The following is an 18,326-nucleotide window of genomic DNA, read 5'->3' on the forward strand; positions in this document are numbered from 1 at the left end:
ATCGAACAAAGAATTTGTCTAAAATATTGTATTTCTAATCAAATTTCATGTGCGGAATGTTGGAAAAGGCTTACGGTGATTCAGTTTTATCAAGAACACAAGCCTACGAGTAGTACAAAGCCCTCAAAGACGGTCAAGGATCGTTGAAGACATGCCTCGTTCTGTACGATCTTCGATCTCTTCAACTGATGAAAAAATGGCAAGAAAGCTCGACATATCTCTCGAGTCCGTTTCATCTTGGGTATGAAATGCGTTCTTGCGCGACTCGTTCCGATAAAGCTGATTTTTTTTCAAAAAGAGTACCGTAAACAGGTCTCTTAGAACAGGCTAGATCGTGGAACTCGTTTTTAGTCGATCGAAGAGATAAAACCAAATTCTCTGAAGGAGCCAGAAGGTCATCCCAAAAAGTTCGTATGAAAAGTATTTCGAGAACTGTAAAAATTGTTGTCATAAGTGTTTTACATCGGGTGGGGATTAGTTACTTGTATACATATTAATTGTTATGATTAAATGTTGATGAATAATTATATATAGCTGCGTGGGATTTATAAACTTTTAGCGGATTTATAAAAACGCCACCTTCAATATTTGCTTTCCTATTGATTTGTAGGGTCGCTGATAATTCAAAGGCCATTTATAATTTAAATTTACTTTTTGTTTAACGCTCCTTTCAATATATTCAGCCGTCTTCGAATTAAAATGCAGAATCTAAAACAAACAAATGATCAGAAATCGTATGTAACGCATTCGAGACAATCGTGTCATTCTGCCTGGTATAACTTTTCAAACGAAGCTGCATTTAGAAGTAGAATGAAAGTTTAATAGCGTACACGGATTCTAATTGATAAAAAGCAACTTCTGTGTTCTGGGACATGACTATGCTGTCCGTTTCTCCGTTCTACAGAAGTCACAGGTTGTCCTTTGCGGTAACTTGTGTGCTCACTACCTTTCCTCTCCACGGATGCAAACTTTTTGTAACCTTCTTACTTACGACCAATGTTATGAACGCTTGGTTACAGATGATTCCGTCCTTTCTAGGAATCGCACCTAGATTAGCAGGTTCTTGGTCATCATACCCCGGTTTCTGATAGTCAGATGGCGCGTTCGATTATGAGCACATCCATGATGGACTTTCTGTTATCTGTCACGTGCCGACCGAACTTTTTGTAACGTTGTCAAATTTATTCCAACTAACTTATTTCAGTCTAACTAACCATTTCCCGAACTCAAGCTTTGGAAAAACTTTCTCAATGGTTCGGTAAATGGTTAGTTAAACTGAAATAAGACAGTTATAGTTGGACTGGGCGGATATATATTCAAGCATAACTTTGGCGACTAATTAGCAAAAATATTCACAACTTACCATACTCACTCTCTCTCTCTTTGTGAGAAAATCGCAACCAACTTACAAAAAGACAATATTTTTAATTCCTAAAATCCATATGCTTAAACTTTCAGTTGTAAAATTCCGTAACAAAAGCACAAGATGAAGAATGAAATCGTCGCACCCACAACAACCAATGCCAGTTCCACACCTACAACAACTACAACACCGCCAACCGATGTACAAATAGCAAAAAGTGATACAGCAGCAAAAGACACGACAGCAACACGCCCTAAACTTGAAGGTTATGAATTTTACCGCAAAGTCCTTGGATCACCTCAGTATGTGGTAGGTGCAACCAAAACAAAATAAATTTGTGAATACATATGTGCTTACAAGCTTATACATGCCTTGCTCGTGTGTGCTAACATTGAAAATAAAATTTGTTTTCTCTTCAAATCTCATTCGCTTGTAGGTGGCGCCCATGGTGGATCAAAGCGAATTGGCCTGGCGTATGTTCTGTCGCAAGTATGGTGCCCAACTGTGCTACTCGCCAATGTTCCACAGCAACTTGTTTGCCAAGGATCCGAAATATCGCAAGGATGCGCTACAAACATGCCCCGAAGATCGACCATTAATTATACAGGTTTGTTAGCCAAATCAAGATTGCGTACAAGCCACCTTTTGGCAGGTAAAAGAGGCTGTGTTTTTTGGCTGATATATTGCAGGCGGCATTTTAGGTGTTAAGCGAAGTAGGTAATGGAAAATAGCAAGTGAAAGCTGGTAAGGTTGTTCAGAGTTCGGGTGCGCCCAAGTATTGAAATAGATTATTGGGAAATAAGGATGTTTGGAATATTTTCTAGATGTATGAGAAACTCCGATGTAAGGAAATTAGTATTTGTTGTATAAAGTAAGTAAGAGAAGTCACAGACCGCTTTTCGTTACCAAATCTCATTAGCGTTCGCACAAAATTTTTACATTCTAAGTGGTATGTACGAAATCATGACAAGTTTTTGACGAGAAAATTGTTTAAGCTCCGCGCGCGGTTTAAATTGGAGCGTTCTCCGGTTGTAAAATCCAATTGCTCTCATTTCGGCCTCCAGCAAATTGAATCGGTTCAGTTTCCAATCAAACTTCGTATATTTTGGCGCCAAAAGCAGTCCAAACCATAAGAGATCCTCCACCATGGTTCGCTTATGCCTTGGATATCTTAAGTCTCGCCAGCACTTATAATGGCTATCCGGACCGTCTATAACAACTAAAAGATTATGGACACGTTTGATAGTCCGGGTCAAATGTGATCAGATCATATAGTATGTTGATATTGACCGTTCCCACGACAGTCGGGTCTACGTAACCGGAACGGGCCCGGATTTTTTATCCGACCAAGGACTGTCTGCCGCTACTACAACAACAACATTGACCGATATACATATGTATAATATGCCGGAGTAATTTAGGTGTTTTGAGAGTCCGGATCAGATGAAATCAGATCGTTTTTAGTATAATATGCCAATGCAATGGAAATCTTTATATTTTTATGCGATCCATGAGAGCTGAGATGGTATAGACCGATTTCACTTTTTTGTGAAAGAGAGTTACCATATTTGGATTTATGTAACCGGGACTAACCAAGATTTATGTATATCCGATCCATACTTGTTGCAACAACAAAAATAGAGTTAAGTTCTATGCTTTTTCAAGACCTTTGCTGTGCTAAAGTTATATACCTAAGTAATACTATAAAATAAGCTTAGAAGCTCGTTTCAAAATGGAGCTCGATCTTAGTCCAATTTGAAGAATCGGTAACACAAATTTTGTGCACCGAATTTGGAGATGTAAGATGTGAAATTTAGTCTAATAATGATCCTAGTAATAGTTATCTTCAATCCGAAAAAATTCGATAAATGTAAAGAGTTCTCGATTATTTCAGTAATATAAAAAAAAAATACCGTTACGTCTGGATCATGGAGTCGCTAAAACCGAACTCTAGCGGCTCCTTCTCTACCCATACCGGCGAGGGAGTTGTGGGTGGGAAGAAGCCGTTTGAAAAGAGGGGCTGCAAGCTTCTTCACGCATGAGTCAAAGCTTGGGGGGAAGGTTGGTGGAGTGGTTTACTGTCAGGAGCTCTCCATCAACTCCACTTTCAGACTTTCTGACTATTGCAGTTTTTTTCCAGACCGAGGTTGCAGCCATTAAGGTAGCAGTAGATTTACCACTCAGATAGCAGAGCGGCGATACTACACTTGAACTCATTAACAGTGCGTTCAGCGCTGGTCAAAGAGTGCCTAACCTCGCTATCAGTAGCATGGAGTCTCTTTGTGATAAGACTACTAAGGGTGTTAGGCCACAGCGGAATCGCAGGACGCTGTAAAGCTGATGAGATAGCAAGAAAAGGCACCCTAGAACAGCTTCTCTCTAGTTTTGGGGCTTTTTAACGGGCCAAAGTCTTATTGGCGTCCACGCAGTAAGGCTAAGTATCCTACCATGCGATTTCCCACCAGCATCTCTGGCGAGTAGAAAATAAAAGCCAACCTTACAATTAACATGATTTTCAATTGCATTTTGTCATGACATTGGCATTGACTTCACTCACGGCCATATTTCTCGTTATACTCTTCACGCTGTTTTAACCTTTATTTATGCGAAATTCAAGAGAAAGTCATTTGAAATACACAAAACCTTGAACTGAGCCCCTCAATGCACAAAGTCTCTCAAGGAGCTCTGTTCAAATGGCAATCCATCATACAAAGGCATATTCCTTGTCACATGTGTTTCTCAAAAACCTTTCTATTTCATTTGCAGTTTTGCGGCAACGATGCAGAAACGCTGCTGGAGGCTGCGCTCTTGGCACAGGACCACTGTGACGCTGTCGACATCAACTTGGGCTGTCCGCAGGCGATTGCAAAACGTGGCCATTATGGTGCATTTCTGCAGGACGAGTGGGAGCTGTTAGCAGAAATTGGTATGTATGGTGTTCTTGCTGCTCCCGCCATTCGCATAACCTTATACATATATATTATTTACGCTTGCAAACATTTCCAGTAAATACACTACATACGCAGCTCTCTGTGCCGGTGACGTGCAAAATTCGCGTATTCGAAGATCGTCAGCGCACGATTGAGTATGCAAAAATGCTCGAAGCGGCGGGTTGTCAACTGCTCACCGTACATGGCCGAACACGAGAACAAAAGGGTCCGCTCACGGGCATCGCCGACTGGAGTTACATCAAAGAAGTAAGGTACAAGTACACCATTGGTTGCAAATTATTTTTAATAACGGTATTTTTACATTTGTATGACTTTTACTATATATGTATATGGATTGTATGGCCGAACAACGGGTTCAATTTTTTCGAGCTCCTAAAGTTTCTAGAAATACTATTTTAATGAAATTTAACTCGCTTACAATTAGCTGGACTTTATGATAGACTTTTTCAGATCCCAACTCGGAATCATGTGTAGAAGTTTATGCAAGCGAGGAAAGTTCTCTAAGCGCCATTCACTTGGAAGTGGCCAGAAATGATTACTTTACACATGGCTCAAGCAGCTCGCGGCTTCCGGTCTTAGAACAAGTATCCTCTGGATAGCCAAAGAGCATCTATTTTAAGGCGAGCTAAAGTGAGAACCCCCGGGTTATGCGCTGGGTTTGAGACCCAGAAAACAACATCCTTCGCAGTTATAAACTCGGCTATAACTGCGTAAACAGTGTCTGGCCCGATAAAGAAGAAGATCGCGGAGTCAATTTCAGACAATTATTGGGTTAGAAATTTTGTTGAAAACGCCAAGCCTACATAATATATCTATAGGTGATTGATTTCTTATCACAAACATTTAATCGTGCAGAAAAGCCTTTAGTTTCGAAGGGTCTATCACTTCTTAGGAGTAATATCAAGACTTTTTCTACGAGAATTAGATCTATGTAATCTGAATAGACTCGGATTTTCATCCTGGCAAGGGCTATCGGCTACATTCAAGAAATTATTTTGGAAATTATACCTTCCCTACAACAACAACAATAATATTATACCTATGTTATGAATATTTAAAGAGGCTAGGAGGAGTGGTACCTGTTTTCAATTAGTAATAATTATCCATAATTTAAAAGCGGTGTCTATAGAAGTATTCGACTCGAAATAGGCCCGTTCTCACGACAGTCCGGTCTACGAAAACGGAACGGACCGGAATTTCTATCCAGTCAAGGACTGTTAAATCGTATAATTCTGCCGCTACAACACTAACAACATTCGAAATAAGTCGTTAGAAATATCAATCTATATCAAGAGTGAAAATTCCCTCGATCTTTAATTTAAAAATTTTTATTTGCAATATAGACATCACTTCAAACTTAACTAAAATATTGATTTTCTTAATATATCCTCTATAGACAACATATAAAAATACCCATGTTTGCTAATGGCAATATTCTTGGTCTCGAAGACATAAAGCGTTGCTTGTCGGAAACAGGAGTCGATGGTGTCATGACTGCTGAAGGGAATCTACACAATCCAGCCATATTTACGGGCGAATCGGTGAAAACCTGGGATATGGCAGAGGAGTATTTAGACTTTGTGCAGCAATACCCCTGCCCAGTGTCTTATATACGTGGGCATTTATTCAAAATCTTCCATCATTTGTATGTATACATTATTTTAGTATTATTCGCTTACACATATTTTATTTAATTTTTTCTTGATTCCAATAAAGAATGAACTTAAGACCAAATGCAGACTTACGCGAAGAATTGGCAGTGTCGAATCAGTTGGAGCATTTTCGCACTGTCGTTGGGAAAATTAAGCACAAATATGAGCCATTCCATGTGGGTGCGGAGGTTTATGATGCGGAGGAGGTAGACCCCAGCGTTTTAGTTATCGAAGAGGGTGTAAGTATTTGCCTAAGTGCTTTGGCCTTGTTTGGCTTGTGGTACACTGCGTATGCGTAATTATTTAATGACATTCATGACATGTGTACACAAGGCGTGGGAAGCAGCAATTTTAATTAAAAGTTATTGTTGTGCAGAAAAGAACTGTTTTCCAAACAATGTCGTAAAAATATTAATATATATTTGATTATTATTAGTGCTATTTAAAAAATATTTCAATACATCATATTATAAATTGTAAACGATAAATAAGAAAAATTAATGAAATAACCTATTTTTAAATTAAGCCATATTTTATGCTGCTAATTAATAGTTGACCTTAATTTTTTCACAGTTGAATCTCTCCTTGCCACCGTGGCTATGTCAACCGTACGTTCGTGTACCTCCAGAACTGCATAAACAAATTATAGCTGAGAAGGTGCGCCTGGCTGAGGATCCCAATAGACAGAAACGTCAGTTTTTCGATACCGAAGGCAATGAGATATCACGCAAGCGCATGAAAAAGTTACGCCGACGCTTACGTCGTCCTAATAAGCCAGAAGGCAGACACGACCGTAGCTTGGAGTGCTGTGATCAATGTGCGAATCCGGTGGGCATCAAATGTGAGTATCGTTTATGCCGCATCTGCTGTCGTGAGAAATGTTACACTGAAGACCGCGATTGTCCTGGACATGGTATATTGATCAAATCACGTCGTATAAAAGCGAAGAAATTTGAAAATCAAAAGGAGGGTAAACAAGATTCTGGTGTCTCTGATGATGTGGATGAAGTGACAGACGAATGTAGTGCGAACGATAAACCGACGAGGATTCTACACAGCGCAGAGACGAATACTGTTCTCAATGGGAACAGTTGATTTCTAATGATTAAAGCGTACTTATTAGTTAAATTGTGTACATATTTATATGTATTAGATTTAGAAAAATTAGTTGAAACTATGTTGTACCAAATACAATATTCAAATAAATTTCTTATTGGTAGATCGCGCCAAAATTTGTTTTACCAATACATATATTTTATTTTGTTCTGTATTTCTGAGAACACGATCCATGGCAGAAATTTTGACGTACATATGTATGTCAAGAGGATCATTTTGTTTTTTTTTTTTAATGTTTTTTTGGAATTTTTTAATAGTGGATTAATAAATGTGCCAATGTGCTGATCATTTATAAATATACATATGTATACTTTCTAAAGCCTCCGATGTTCTTATTTATTTTTTATAAGTATAATATTTAAACCTCAAAAATTTTTTTCATCTAACAATAATAACAATAATTACAAATATTTACGAAAATTAATTTTTCAATGTGTTAGGCAACCCTAGATTGCACGTGTAACAAACAGCTGATGTAAATATTTAAGCCGGCGACGTCAAAATATAAACGTCACTTTTGTTGTAAATTGAATTGTTTTGCTATTGGGCAATAAAAAAGTGGTATTAATTCAATATTAAATATAACGCTAAAGTTAAATCTAAATATGAATAAACTTTAACTAGCTAAAGAGCAAAAGTAAACTTAATTTGCCAATAAATAAAACTGTTAGTGCATAGAGAAGCAAAATTGCAATTAATAATGGAGAAAACATATCCGTTTTATGACTTATGCATACCATATCAAAAGGACGAGAAGGCGCTGAGAGAAATAATTAAAGAGGCAATCAGTTGTAAGACATTTGATAATTATACTGCTATATGCGTATGTTCTTTATTTATGTACATATTTGCATTGTTAGTGGGTTACAAAACTATTGCTATTGAGCAAGTGTTTGATCACAGCAGACGCGATGCTACCAAGCGTGCTCCTGACATATTTCCGCCACCTGTCGCATTAAAATCGTTTGAAGATGAGTTTAAAAATCAATTAAAAATTTTACAAAGGTTAACAATATTATATGTTGACGTTAGTGTAGCGCATGCCATGGTAAACGATTTTAGAAATTGTAATATGCATCCAATTAATTGTATTATTTTTCAGACGAACTCACTTAACTTAAAGAAATACGATCTGGTGGCCGGTCAACCAAAAACGGATGCTGCTCTAACAGTAATTCAAATAAGTCTTTAAAATTCATTAACTTTTAATACATATGTATATTTATTTCTTCAGCACTGTTGTACAACTTTCGCGGGAGACTTGGTGACTTTCGACACTGATGGGGGTGTAAAGTTGTTGGTGAATCGAAAAGCATATCAAATAGGTGTCAAGAGAGGCTTATTTTTCGAAATAAAATATGGACCAGCAATCAGAGACTCCAACGTACGAAAGGATATGATAAAACTGGCACACAATTATTGCGTTCGTGGTAAAACAAAAAGCATAATTTTCAGTAGTGGCGCAACTAATCCCTTTGAACTGCGTGGACCATACGATGTGGCCAATCTGTAATATATGGATTAAACTACGCTACAAAGTGTTATAATAACTAGTAATATTTCTCTTTTAGGGCTTATATCTTTGGCTTGTCTGAGGACCAAGGAAAGAATGCTGTGAATAAAGCGTGCAGACAGTTATTTTTGAGAGCTCGTACGTATAATTGTAAATTTAAAAATAACCGAATTATAGGTGTATATGTATGTACATATTTAATTATGATTGTTTTTGAGCTAGATTTTTCATATTTATATTGTAAGATTTTTAAATTGTTTGCTTTGTCGCTTTCACATTTTTGCAGAGGGTCGTCGCATTGGTAAAACATTTATGTTCGTGAGATCGACCGGACCAGTGGTGTTTTCCGACTCATCTGATTCTGACGATGCTGATTCCGAGCGAGCAGCTGATGATGATAGTGATGAAAATAAAGAAATGGAAAATATTGTGGACACGAATTCGCCAGAACCACCCAGTAAAAAGAAAAAGAAACTTGTTTAGAAATAAATAATATAAAAAAATTAAATGCGTTTAATTTTCCATTAGTATATAACCCATATAAAAAGGGACTAATTCACTGAATTAATTTAAATTAATTAAATGAATTTATTAAAAATGCATGTGTACTATTTACAAAATTCGTTAGCAAATCTAAATATTCTTATTAAAAAATACGGCAGCACCAAATTTTGTTTAACCTAGCAATTGATTTAACATAGGAATGTAGTTCATAAAAGGGTTAAATACTATGTGAAAAACTTCGGATCCTGCGTTTCAAAACTTAAGTACAAATCTCAAAGATATGAAAACATTAAAACCTCTTAGATATGGAGATTTTACCCTAGTGTGTTTCATTTAACGACTGATCTTGAACTGTTCTCATATATTCTTAGTCATACTGAAACGAAATATAAAGTAACAACAGCGGCTTTGGCTAAAAGTAAAGAATTTTTTTTAGCTAAAAGCGCTAATGATTAACAATAATAGTAGTTAGAAAATATATTTTAAATAGGGCGAAATCGCATTCATTCGCAGGAGAATGTCGATTTTCTTTCCATTCCACAAATTCCTCTTTTTGCCAGAATTAAATATTTGAGATTCCTGTGTGATTATATGGCAATGCTGTGAAGTGGATCGACGTTTTGAACTGTCATTTGAATGGTCGTCGGCAAAAAGAATGAATTCTGAAAACAAAATGGAGGTCTTTGATTTGGTGCGTACGTCTCTGTGCTAGTGTGAAAAAATTGTGTAAACGGTAAAATAAGTGAAAAATAATTAATAAATATTTCATTAATTGATTTATGAATCTATCAGTTATAGTTTGTTGTAAACTTTTTATAAAATAATTGTGTAATTACAGCGATAAAGTACTTTGAAAACTTTTCGCTATAGTTGAATTGCAGACACTCGGTGAAAATCGAGAATTAGGAGAAAACGAGTAGAAGAAAAATTTCTGTACTTCGCGTCAACGATAGCCAACGAAGGCGATGTTGGGTTTTTCGTTTTCATTTTCTGCTGTTCATCGTTAGTATTTGGTCGCGTTTCCCCAAAAAGCGATAGCAGTCAATTTTCTTTTGTTTTTTGCTTGTAAAAAAATTAATTATATTAATCGTGGATCGGTAGTGCAAAATGAACATAAACAACAAAGTGCAATAAATATCTGTGATAATAAATAGGAAGCTTCGAAATGAAACAAGTAAAGAATAATTGTCAAAGAGACGAAATATATTAAGGAGAAAACAAAAAAAAAACAGTAAGATAAAAAACCGCATGCTGAAGATAATATTAAAAGAAAATTGTGTAAAGATTGTTAAAAATATACACAGTGTGAAGACGGAAAAGAAGGAATTCTTGCTGAGCGCGGCGATTTGCATAATTAAAATTTGTGGTACTGGACTTTTGTGTGCTTGAATGCTATATACATAGGTGTTCGTGTATGTACGTTTGACCGTCGTACAGTGCCCATAGCAGTGCTCCCCATTCGCGACCGCACATCGCACCTTACCCCACTGGATTTGATTTCATTCGAGTTTGCTTCGTTTGTCTCCGCGACATAGAGAGGCAACTCGAGATGGCGATTGCGATGGCGACGTCAATGACTATGTTTGCGTTAGTGTTGTAGAGAAGTTTGTTGAAAATTAGTTGATTGCTTTTTTAATTCATTTTTTCTTGTCTCGCTCTTCGCTCGCAATGACACCACTTACGATGCCACCCCATCGATTATGATGGAACAATAGTTTAATGATATGTATATATTTTTATTTAAAACAAATGTATATGACCATATTGTTTTACAAGACGACTTGGGTGCCAGTATTTAATGCTTTATAATATATGTATATCTACATACGCAATGGTTTCTGCCGGTTGCAATGTAAAATTGCATGTTAAGAGTTCAATTTAATTTTATGGAATTTTTAATTCATTTGTTACTAGTGCTACAGTGTCTGTCGTTGCATACATTTTTTATAACCAAGAAAAAGTCGCGTATTCGCAAATGTTCGTGTATATGCAATCGTTATAAAGTGCATTCAAACCGATGAACATTGTAATTTTTTTTGTATTGTCGTCATCGGGAATGTCGCCGAATGCACTATTTCGTGTGTATGTGGATACATGAATATGTACGTTTTGCTGTCGCTTGCACCTGCACCAACATTGACGTTGAGCTTTCTCCACTATTAGCTAACTCTACTACTATCTTCGCTTTTGCAAAATTAAAAAAAAACTTGACTTCAAACTTTCGTTCTATAATTAATACAACTTGACCTGGAGTAAAGTTTATTTTTTGAGAATTATTGCATACAAAATATATACATATACCTATACAAATATCATTTTGATGAATTTGAGTTTGAAAGGAACTAGTGAAATAAATTAAAATTATTGTTTTTGTACAAGCTTTGAGTTATACAAATACATATTTGAGAGATCATCTGATGTTTGAACACGTATAGTATGTGTGTACATACATGCCTGTATATGAGTTTGTTTATTATTTTATTTTAAATGAAGTAATTTTTATGAGCAAATAGAGAATAGTTTAACAAAAATTCAGGTCATTATATTTAAATAGGCTTGTGTAGAAACCGGCAGGCCGAGTGTTGGCACTGTAAATATATACAAGGGTACATTTGTAGATATTTACATCCATTTTGAAAAGCAGATGCAAAAGCCGGAGAGTGGTAATGTGAGTAAAATGTGAATAAAAACGTTGCTTGTCGCACAAAATCGCTTTTACTCTACTTATTGTTCGCTTCTTTCACACACCTCTTGAATGTGAACGAACATCGATTTTAGCATCTGTACGCATTTTATAATGTACTGATGTTTGTACGCGCCACGCTGTGACGCTTCTTGTGTAAGTTGATTGCTAAAGATACATACGCCACACTTTCAACTGCTGATGTATTCTCATACAAACATGCATACATGTACATATGTGCACAAGAAATCATTATACATACGTATACGCAGCTACATTTCGTTGTTGTTGATATTATATTTTATGGTACCTAGTAATTGAGTACTATATAAGCACATTCATATATACGAAAGTAAGTATGTATGTACATGCAAAGGTACCTAAAAGTGCGTCTGTGTACGTACTTCAATGGATGCTTAAATTGTATAAAGCATTAATTCGTATCTAAAACCAAATACAACAACATCATTAAAGGCAAAACAAAAAAGTCAAGCTGACACTGGCAAGACCACATCGCCGACAACGCAAACATCAACCGACAGCAAGTAATAACACCAATAACTACCGCTCGTGTCGTATATTAGCGGGCAACAACAACAACATGCACAGTGTAGAGAAGACGACAAAAAAGACTTGGTTGGATTACTGGATTTACATAAAATATGAAATGAAATGAATTGAGGGAGCAATGAGTAAAAGAATCTCAAACTAAACTATGTTCGCGCGTTCATATTATAAGTGTGTTTGTGTGCACTTTTATATACTATTAATACATATGCATATTTATATACTTTGCCGTACGCGAAAGGCTGTTATACAAGCTGGGAAAATACAAAAGCAAAGATGATTGCCAAACAACTGACAGAAGCGTTGTACAAATATATACCTGTGACAATTAAACTAAAACTTGCAGTTTTTCATCTTCGACATGAACAGTTGAGAAATAAGAGTAACATAAATTTTGTAAATGATATGTATTTATTATAATACCACCTTATCAAAAGGCTTATTTTTCTTACTCTGCTGAGACCAATATGTTTGTGCGAACATTCATAAATTTCTATTTATACTTTTTTTCTATTACAATTACAAGGTTGCTAAATTAGAAATCTCCCACAATACATATATTTGTATATATTGCTATTGCATTTGACCGATATTACAATCGTTTTAAAAGCTTATTAATTATCCTAAGCGCATATTGTATTCGTCAGCTCCATATATAGGAAATATATTCATACGTCGTGTTATTTTGCTCCACAATTTTCCCAAATGGTATAATTATCGCGAATGCTTCAAATGTTTCATTACTAGTTTTCTTTTGCACTCAAATCCAATATGGCTTTACGTATGCATTACGCCTGAGTATGTATAAATAAAATATTATTTTATCTTTTCTTTTTTAATGGCACTTTTAAATGTGTATGCACTTTAGTAATTGTTGCTGCTTAAATGAAGTGTGTATACTAAAAGTTTTTAAACAACTGAATGAAAGATACAGTTAATAACAGCACGCTATCATTAAGTCAATCAAATCCTATATAAAAAATGCAAATGAAAAGGTTTTATTATTTTAGTTTTACTGATTGGTTTTCTTTACAACGTTATTGTTGTGGTTGTAGCGGCAGAAACTCTTCCGGAAATAATTTTAAAGAATACTACCGAATTGACAGTCCTTGACCGCATAAAAATTCTAAGCAATTCTATCAAAAAAAAGTTGTTTTTTTATGTAATTTTTTCGGCAGTTGTGAGGATCGCGTTATTAATTTCTCTTTGTGGCAAATTTCATCTGGGCAACGAGCATTGTTTTTAATATCAGAACAATTTTATTTTTTTGCTGTCATTAGACTATATGTGCATTACTTACTTACTTTATGGTTCAGAATTTCCAGGAATTTTCTTCTGACTTGCATTAAAATTTATGATTTCAAGGAAGACAGTCAGCAATTTGAAAATGGTATCTTTCTGAATTATGCACAAAACTGCTGATGAGTTTGCCAAAAGTTCTATCAGACTGTCTACCGAACAAGTAGAGGAAATACGAAAGTCAATAAAAACTATATACAAGGAACTTTCCTAAAGGGCTGACCGGCAGATCTGAAAACTCGCTTGCTTCTTACTCACACAGTCTCGAAGGGGCTGCTGGACGGCTGTTGGCTTCTTGACAGCTCACAACCTACTGGCGTGAAATGCAAGCCGGATGGGCATAAGAGTTGACGATACATGTAGGAAGTGCAGAGAAGTTGTTATTACAGACCCGGGAGCACCTCCTCTGCCTGTGTCCAGCTCTACCTAGTACTCGTCTCATCTATTAAGGAGCTTTGTAGTAGAAACATATTTAGAGATCAAGTCATTCTTAAAGTACGCAAAAAGCGTTGACGTCCTGTATGGCGAATGACCTCAAACTATACTGAACTTCTATCTGACATTATTAAGGACCTTTGGGTATATGTATGACGTGATCGCCGGCCCGTATAACCTAACCTAACCTAAGCACAATAAGTTCGGGAAAATACACGCAACATGAAAATTATGATCTACAAATTTCAATATGAAGCCTCTAAAGTCAGTGTTAATCGTATTACAAATTTTTTAATTCCGTAAATAAGAAGTGAAGAGTGTAGTTGAAACATATGCTAACAAAACATTTATTTTTTGAATTATAAAATACTTGGGTATAATAGCATATTATTTTTTAATGTCGAGGACTTTTTCAAAGAAACAGTGATATATCAATAAAAAGAAAAAATAGAAAAAGAATTTTGTTAAACATTTTGCGACCCAAGTCATAGACGTCATATGTGAAGTGTTTTGTGTGTGATAAAACGTTTGTAAGACGTTTACTTGCAAACCGAGCTGCATGGAGACGATAACCGCAGAATGGCACAATAGACCCATCGGTAAGTTTAATTTAGAGATTTTGTGTTATTTAGATACGTCTTTTGATCGACTCAGATGTGTATCTATACCTAATAATATTTTGTACACACGAATATTTATATTATAATATGCATGTACATTTGATTTACACATAAGTTATATGTACAAACGTTCGTTTATACGTATACATATGTACATATGTATATACTTTTGCATGTATTATAATAAGACGTCTATTTAAACGGGATGCGTGTACAGTTTTCATACATTCGCTATCGGCAAACCTGCAATTACGGTTTGCTTAGGCGAATCGTGAAATTTCGAGAAATTTACGACAATGGTCAGGCAGAAGTTGCTTTTTAGAAATAATTATGTATCTTTAACTGTAGCACACGTATTAATAACAACAACTACACATGCATACAGGGGCAGCGGCAAAAACAAAAAAAGTAATCGTCAAAAACGACGATGAATAACAACATCAAGCGCAAGTGAGAAACGAGCGGTGTGGCAAATAGCAGCAGCAGCACCAGCAGAGCCAACAACAAAAGTAACAATAGTAATGCCAAAGCACAGATGCAAACATACACACACACTTATGCATACATAAATATGGTATTCCACACAGATACACCCCTGCAGTTGTTCTATGCACATAAAGGTGGTCCGTAAAACGAATATTTATATGCAGTTAGCAGAATTGTGAAAAAAATATTTTTTTGACAATTTGAAGGGTCATAAGTTTCAATTTGAAAATTAAAACAGATACATAATTTCAAAAGTTATATCTTTAAATTAGAGATTCTTATTTTTATTTTAAATATTTGATATTATTTAATATCTATTAAAATACAATTTATTTGAGGGTTGGTATTTAAAAAGAGAAAATTGGTGGTTGAAAACGGTCGTCAAGGTCATCAATATCTTTTGCATTCGTTAGAAAAAAATTTACATTAGTTTGATCCGTATAAATCAGAAATAAAATTGTCGATAATTTTGATTGGTGATAAAAGATAGCGCCATTAGGTCCTAAATAAGAAATACAGCGGATTCCGCATGCATTTTTTGGACTTTCTTGTCTATACTCTATTTTTGTGTACACATTTTTTGTTTTTATCGGCACTGTAATTTATAATTTTATGTTAAAATATTTTTATTTTATTTTGTAATCATAAAATTTTTATTAAATTTTTTTTTTTAATTTTAAATTTTTCCCACAAACGTTTTTGATTAAATCGTAGATTTGATTACTAAGAACTTTTTATTTTTAATTACACATATGCATATTTGCGTCTTGATGTTGGATTAAAAATTATAGTATTAATTGAGCAGATTTTCCCTTTTTTATTCCAACATCTTGGATTACAAATTTGATGCGCAATTCTAACTGTGAACAGTGATTTCAACGTTAAAATTCTATAAAACATGTTATTTTTTTCCACACAATTTAGTACCACCTTAGTATGTATACACACTTGCATATTGGTCTCCGAGACATACCAAACTACACGTGTTTGTATTCATATTTATGTATGTTTGTATGTGCGCCGCTACGCAGATGTCGACAAAAATTGGCTGACTGACTGGCTGCTTGTGCTGTTTGCCTTTTAGTGGGGAGGGCGGGTATATATACCACATCCCCATACATACTCACATACAAATGCTTAAGCATATGGATGGAAAGGTAGCTAACAAGTAAGCGTTCGCCATAAATGCGACGGCGCAGGCAATATTGGCAAAAAAATATGAAAATAAAAAATTCAATCAACTCTTTAGATAAAAAACGGCGGAACAATGGCAACAATAACAGGCATAACAGCAACAACATTATCAAAGAGGACGGCAAAATTTTAGCGATATACGTACATATATTTACGGGAGAGCGAAAATGGTGAATAAAAGATTAAAAAATAATAGTATAAATACAAAGATAGCAACAGTAAAAGCAATAACAAATTGCGACTCTGCTGCTGTTGGGATACGCGAAGTGGATCTCATGTTGGTGGTGGTGGTGTCGCCGCCGTCAAATGTCTTTTTTGTTGCTGTTGTTACGTCGCGTTGCTCAAGAGAATCGACACGGTTTCGCTCTATCATCGTCCGGCCTGCATTTTATGGAATGGTTGGCGGGCGAAACGGGTCGCGCAAGACTTTTCGGTTGTTATCGTTGTTGATTCGCTCTTTCATTTGTCTATTCGTTAGTAAATTTGCAAATTAGAGATGCCATCCGAGGTGATTATCGAAAGATGCAGCACACAGGTGCTATAAAAGTAACTGATTTTCTATTGATTTTTTGGGAAGTTTCTAATAATTTGTAATATTCTCAATTTAACTTGTTTGAATGTCAGATAGATGAGAGAAATGGTGTTCCGTGGAACCCTCAGGCAGTATGTGATTTCGCGCAAAGTTTTTCTATACAATTCTGTAAACAATATTAAACATATTAGTTGAAATCGGTTTTCATAAGCAGTCACCTGTTTGAAAGAAGTCTATAAATCACACCATTCTTAAAGTATCTATCAGAGTTGTCAAGGTCGCCTTATCTATTATATGGTTTTAGCTATCTATCTGAAACCTTCCACTCGTCCTTTTCTACGGAAGAAACCGTAGATATCGGACAACATATATATAGTTTCCATACAGACTGAACTATCGCAACCATCAAGTTATACATAAATGTTCACAAAATGTGCCATGTATTATTGTTCAAGGAACGGTACAATCTCCAAATATTTTGTTTAGATCGTACCACTATAGCACATATACATACATACATACATATGTATGTAGCTGCCCTTCAAACTGACCCATAATATCAAGTTTTGTTGTTATTTTTGAATATTATTATGGTATAACCGAAGTTAATTTTTTTTTTTGCATTTTTATTTTTAATTTGTTCTGTGTTGAGCAAAATGGCAAAATTCGAATTAAGCACATATGTATGCAGGTTGGCATCTCTGCCCCGCCTAAACAAAAGAAAAAAGTGACTTCAAAGTAATAAAATTTATAGAGTAGGTACGTGCAAATGAGAACAAACACTCAACCGCCGCTACAAGTTTTGCAGCAAGGAAAGAGGCAATATCAACGTCCCACAATGCGGGACGTATCATTTCTTGTTCGTACTACATTCGCCTCAATCTTCGCCAATTGACCAACCGTCGACGACTAGTCAATCTTCTTTTCTCCAGGCAAATGCTTGTGTCGAAGCCGTGAGTAGTGGGACAAGATTGGCGAGACATCTTGCAATTGCAATGGAAAATTTTATTTCTACTCTTTTTTTTTGCCTTTGCGTGGTGTAAGATATGCTAAATCATTCAACTACAGTTACGAGCATACGTATTTTTCATCAAATGTTGCACTCTGCAGCAGAAATTTATACGAGTATATATGCATATACACACATACATATCCATATGTACATATATAATTGTGTGCCTATATGTGGCATGAATGACATTCGAAATAAATTAAATTGTTGTTTGTGTATTTTCATATTATACCAAAACTGTGTAAAGCGTAAAGCCATTGCAATATAAAATGCCACTCAAATTCTTTTAGCGAGCGCACAAGAAAATGTAGCTTCATTTTCGTTTTGTATCTATCATTTTTAATTCCTCATCTCCATCAACGTAATCTCCACCTCTGCAGCGCATTCCATACAACAATT

At 35.5% G+C, this 18,326-nt stretch overlaps 3 protein-coding genes across 13 annotated transcripts in view; all 3 read left to right on the forward strand.

Annotated features, from left to right (window-relative positions):
* Positions 1-7,217, forward strand: part of LOC120769821 (tRNA-dihydrouridine(16/17) synthase [NAD(P)(+)]-like) — a 69,124-nt gene extending 61,907 nt beyond the window's left edge. Inside the window, exons 2-8 of the mRNA XM_040097029.1 lie at positions 1,459-1,672; positions 1,800-1,970; positions 4,130-4,289; positions 4,370-4,565; positions 5,711-5,959; positions 6,031-6,205; positions 6,540-7,217. Coding sequence (XP_039952963.1) covers positions 1,487-1,672; positions 1,800-1,970; positions 4,130-4,289; positions 4,370-4,565; positions 5,711-5,959; positions 6,031-6,205; positions 6,540-7,061 — 1,659 coding nt within the window. The 5' untranslated portion in view covers positions 1,459-1,486 and the 3' untranslated portion in view covers positions 7,062-7,217. The remainder of the gene's footprint in view (positions 1-1,458; positions 1,673-1,799; positions 1,971-4,129; positions 4,290-4,369; positions 4,566-5,710; positions 5,960-6,030; positions 6,206-6,539) is intronic.
* A 386-nt stretch (positions 7,218-7,603) lies between these two features.
* LOC120769822 (ribonuclease P protein subunit p30) lies at positions 7,604-9,156 on the forward strand. Its single transcript, XM_040097030.1, has 6 exons — positions 7,604-7,873; positions 7,943-8,130; positions 8,185-8,253; positions 8,317-8,591; positions 8,654-8,733; positions 8,882-9,156. The coding sequence occupies exons 1-6, from the start codon at positions 7,783-7,785 to the stop codon at positions 9,076-9,078; spliced, it is 900 nt and encodes a 299-aa protein (XP_039952964.1). The 5' UTR covers positions 7,604-7,782; the 3' UTR covers positions 9,079-9,156.
* A 618-nt stretch (positions 9,157-9,774) lies between these two features.
* Positions 9,775-18,326, forward strand: part of LOC120767756 (serine-rich adhesin for platelets) — a 75,396-nt gene continuing 66,844 nt past the window's right edge. For 7 of the 11 annotated variants that reach the window (XM_040093972.1, XM_040093978.1, XM_040093980.1 and 4 more), the window contains exon 1: positions 9,775-9,832. The gene's annotated coding sequence lies outside the window, so the exon portion shown is untranslated. Of the gene's footprint in view, positions 9,833-9,956; positions 10,102-10,125; positions 10,331-10,607; positions 10,687-18,326 lie in introns of those variants that run through there. The other 4 variants (XM_040093975.1, XM_040093973.1, XM_040093974.1 and 1 more) reach the window with 4 other exon arrangements.

This window comes from Bactrocera tryoni, chromosome 2, assembly GCF_016617805.1.
Source record: "Bactrocera tryoni isolate S06 chromosome 2, CSIRO_BtryS06_freeze2, whole genome shotgun sequence".
NCBI classification, from domain to species: domain Eukaryota; kingdom Metazoa; phylum Arthropoda; class Insecta; order Diptera; family Tephritidae; genus Bactrocera; species Bactrocera tryoni.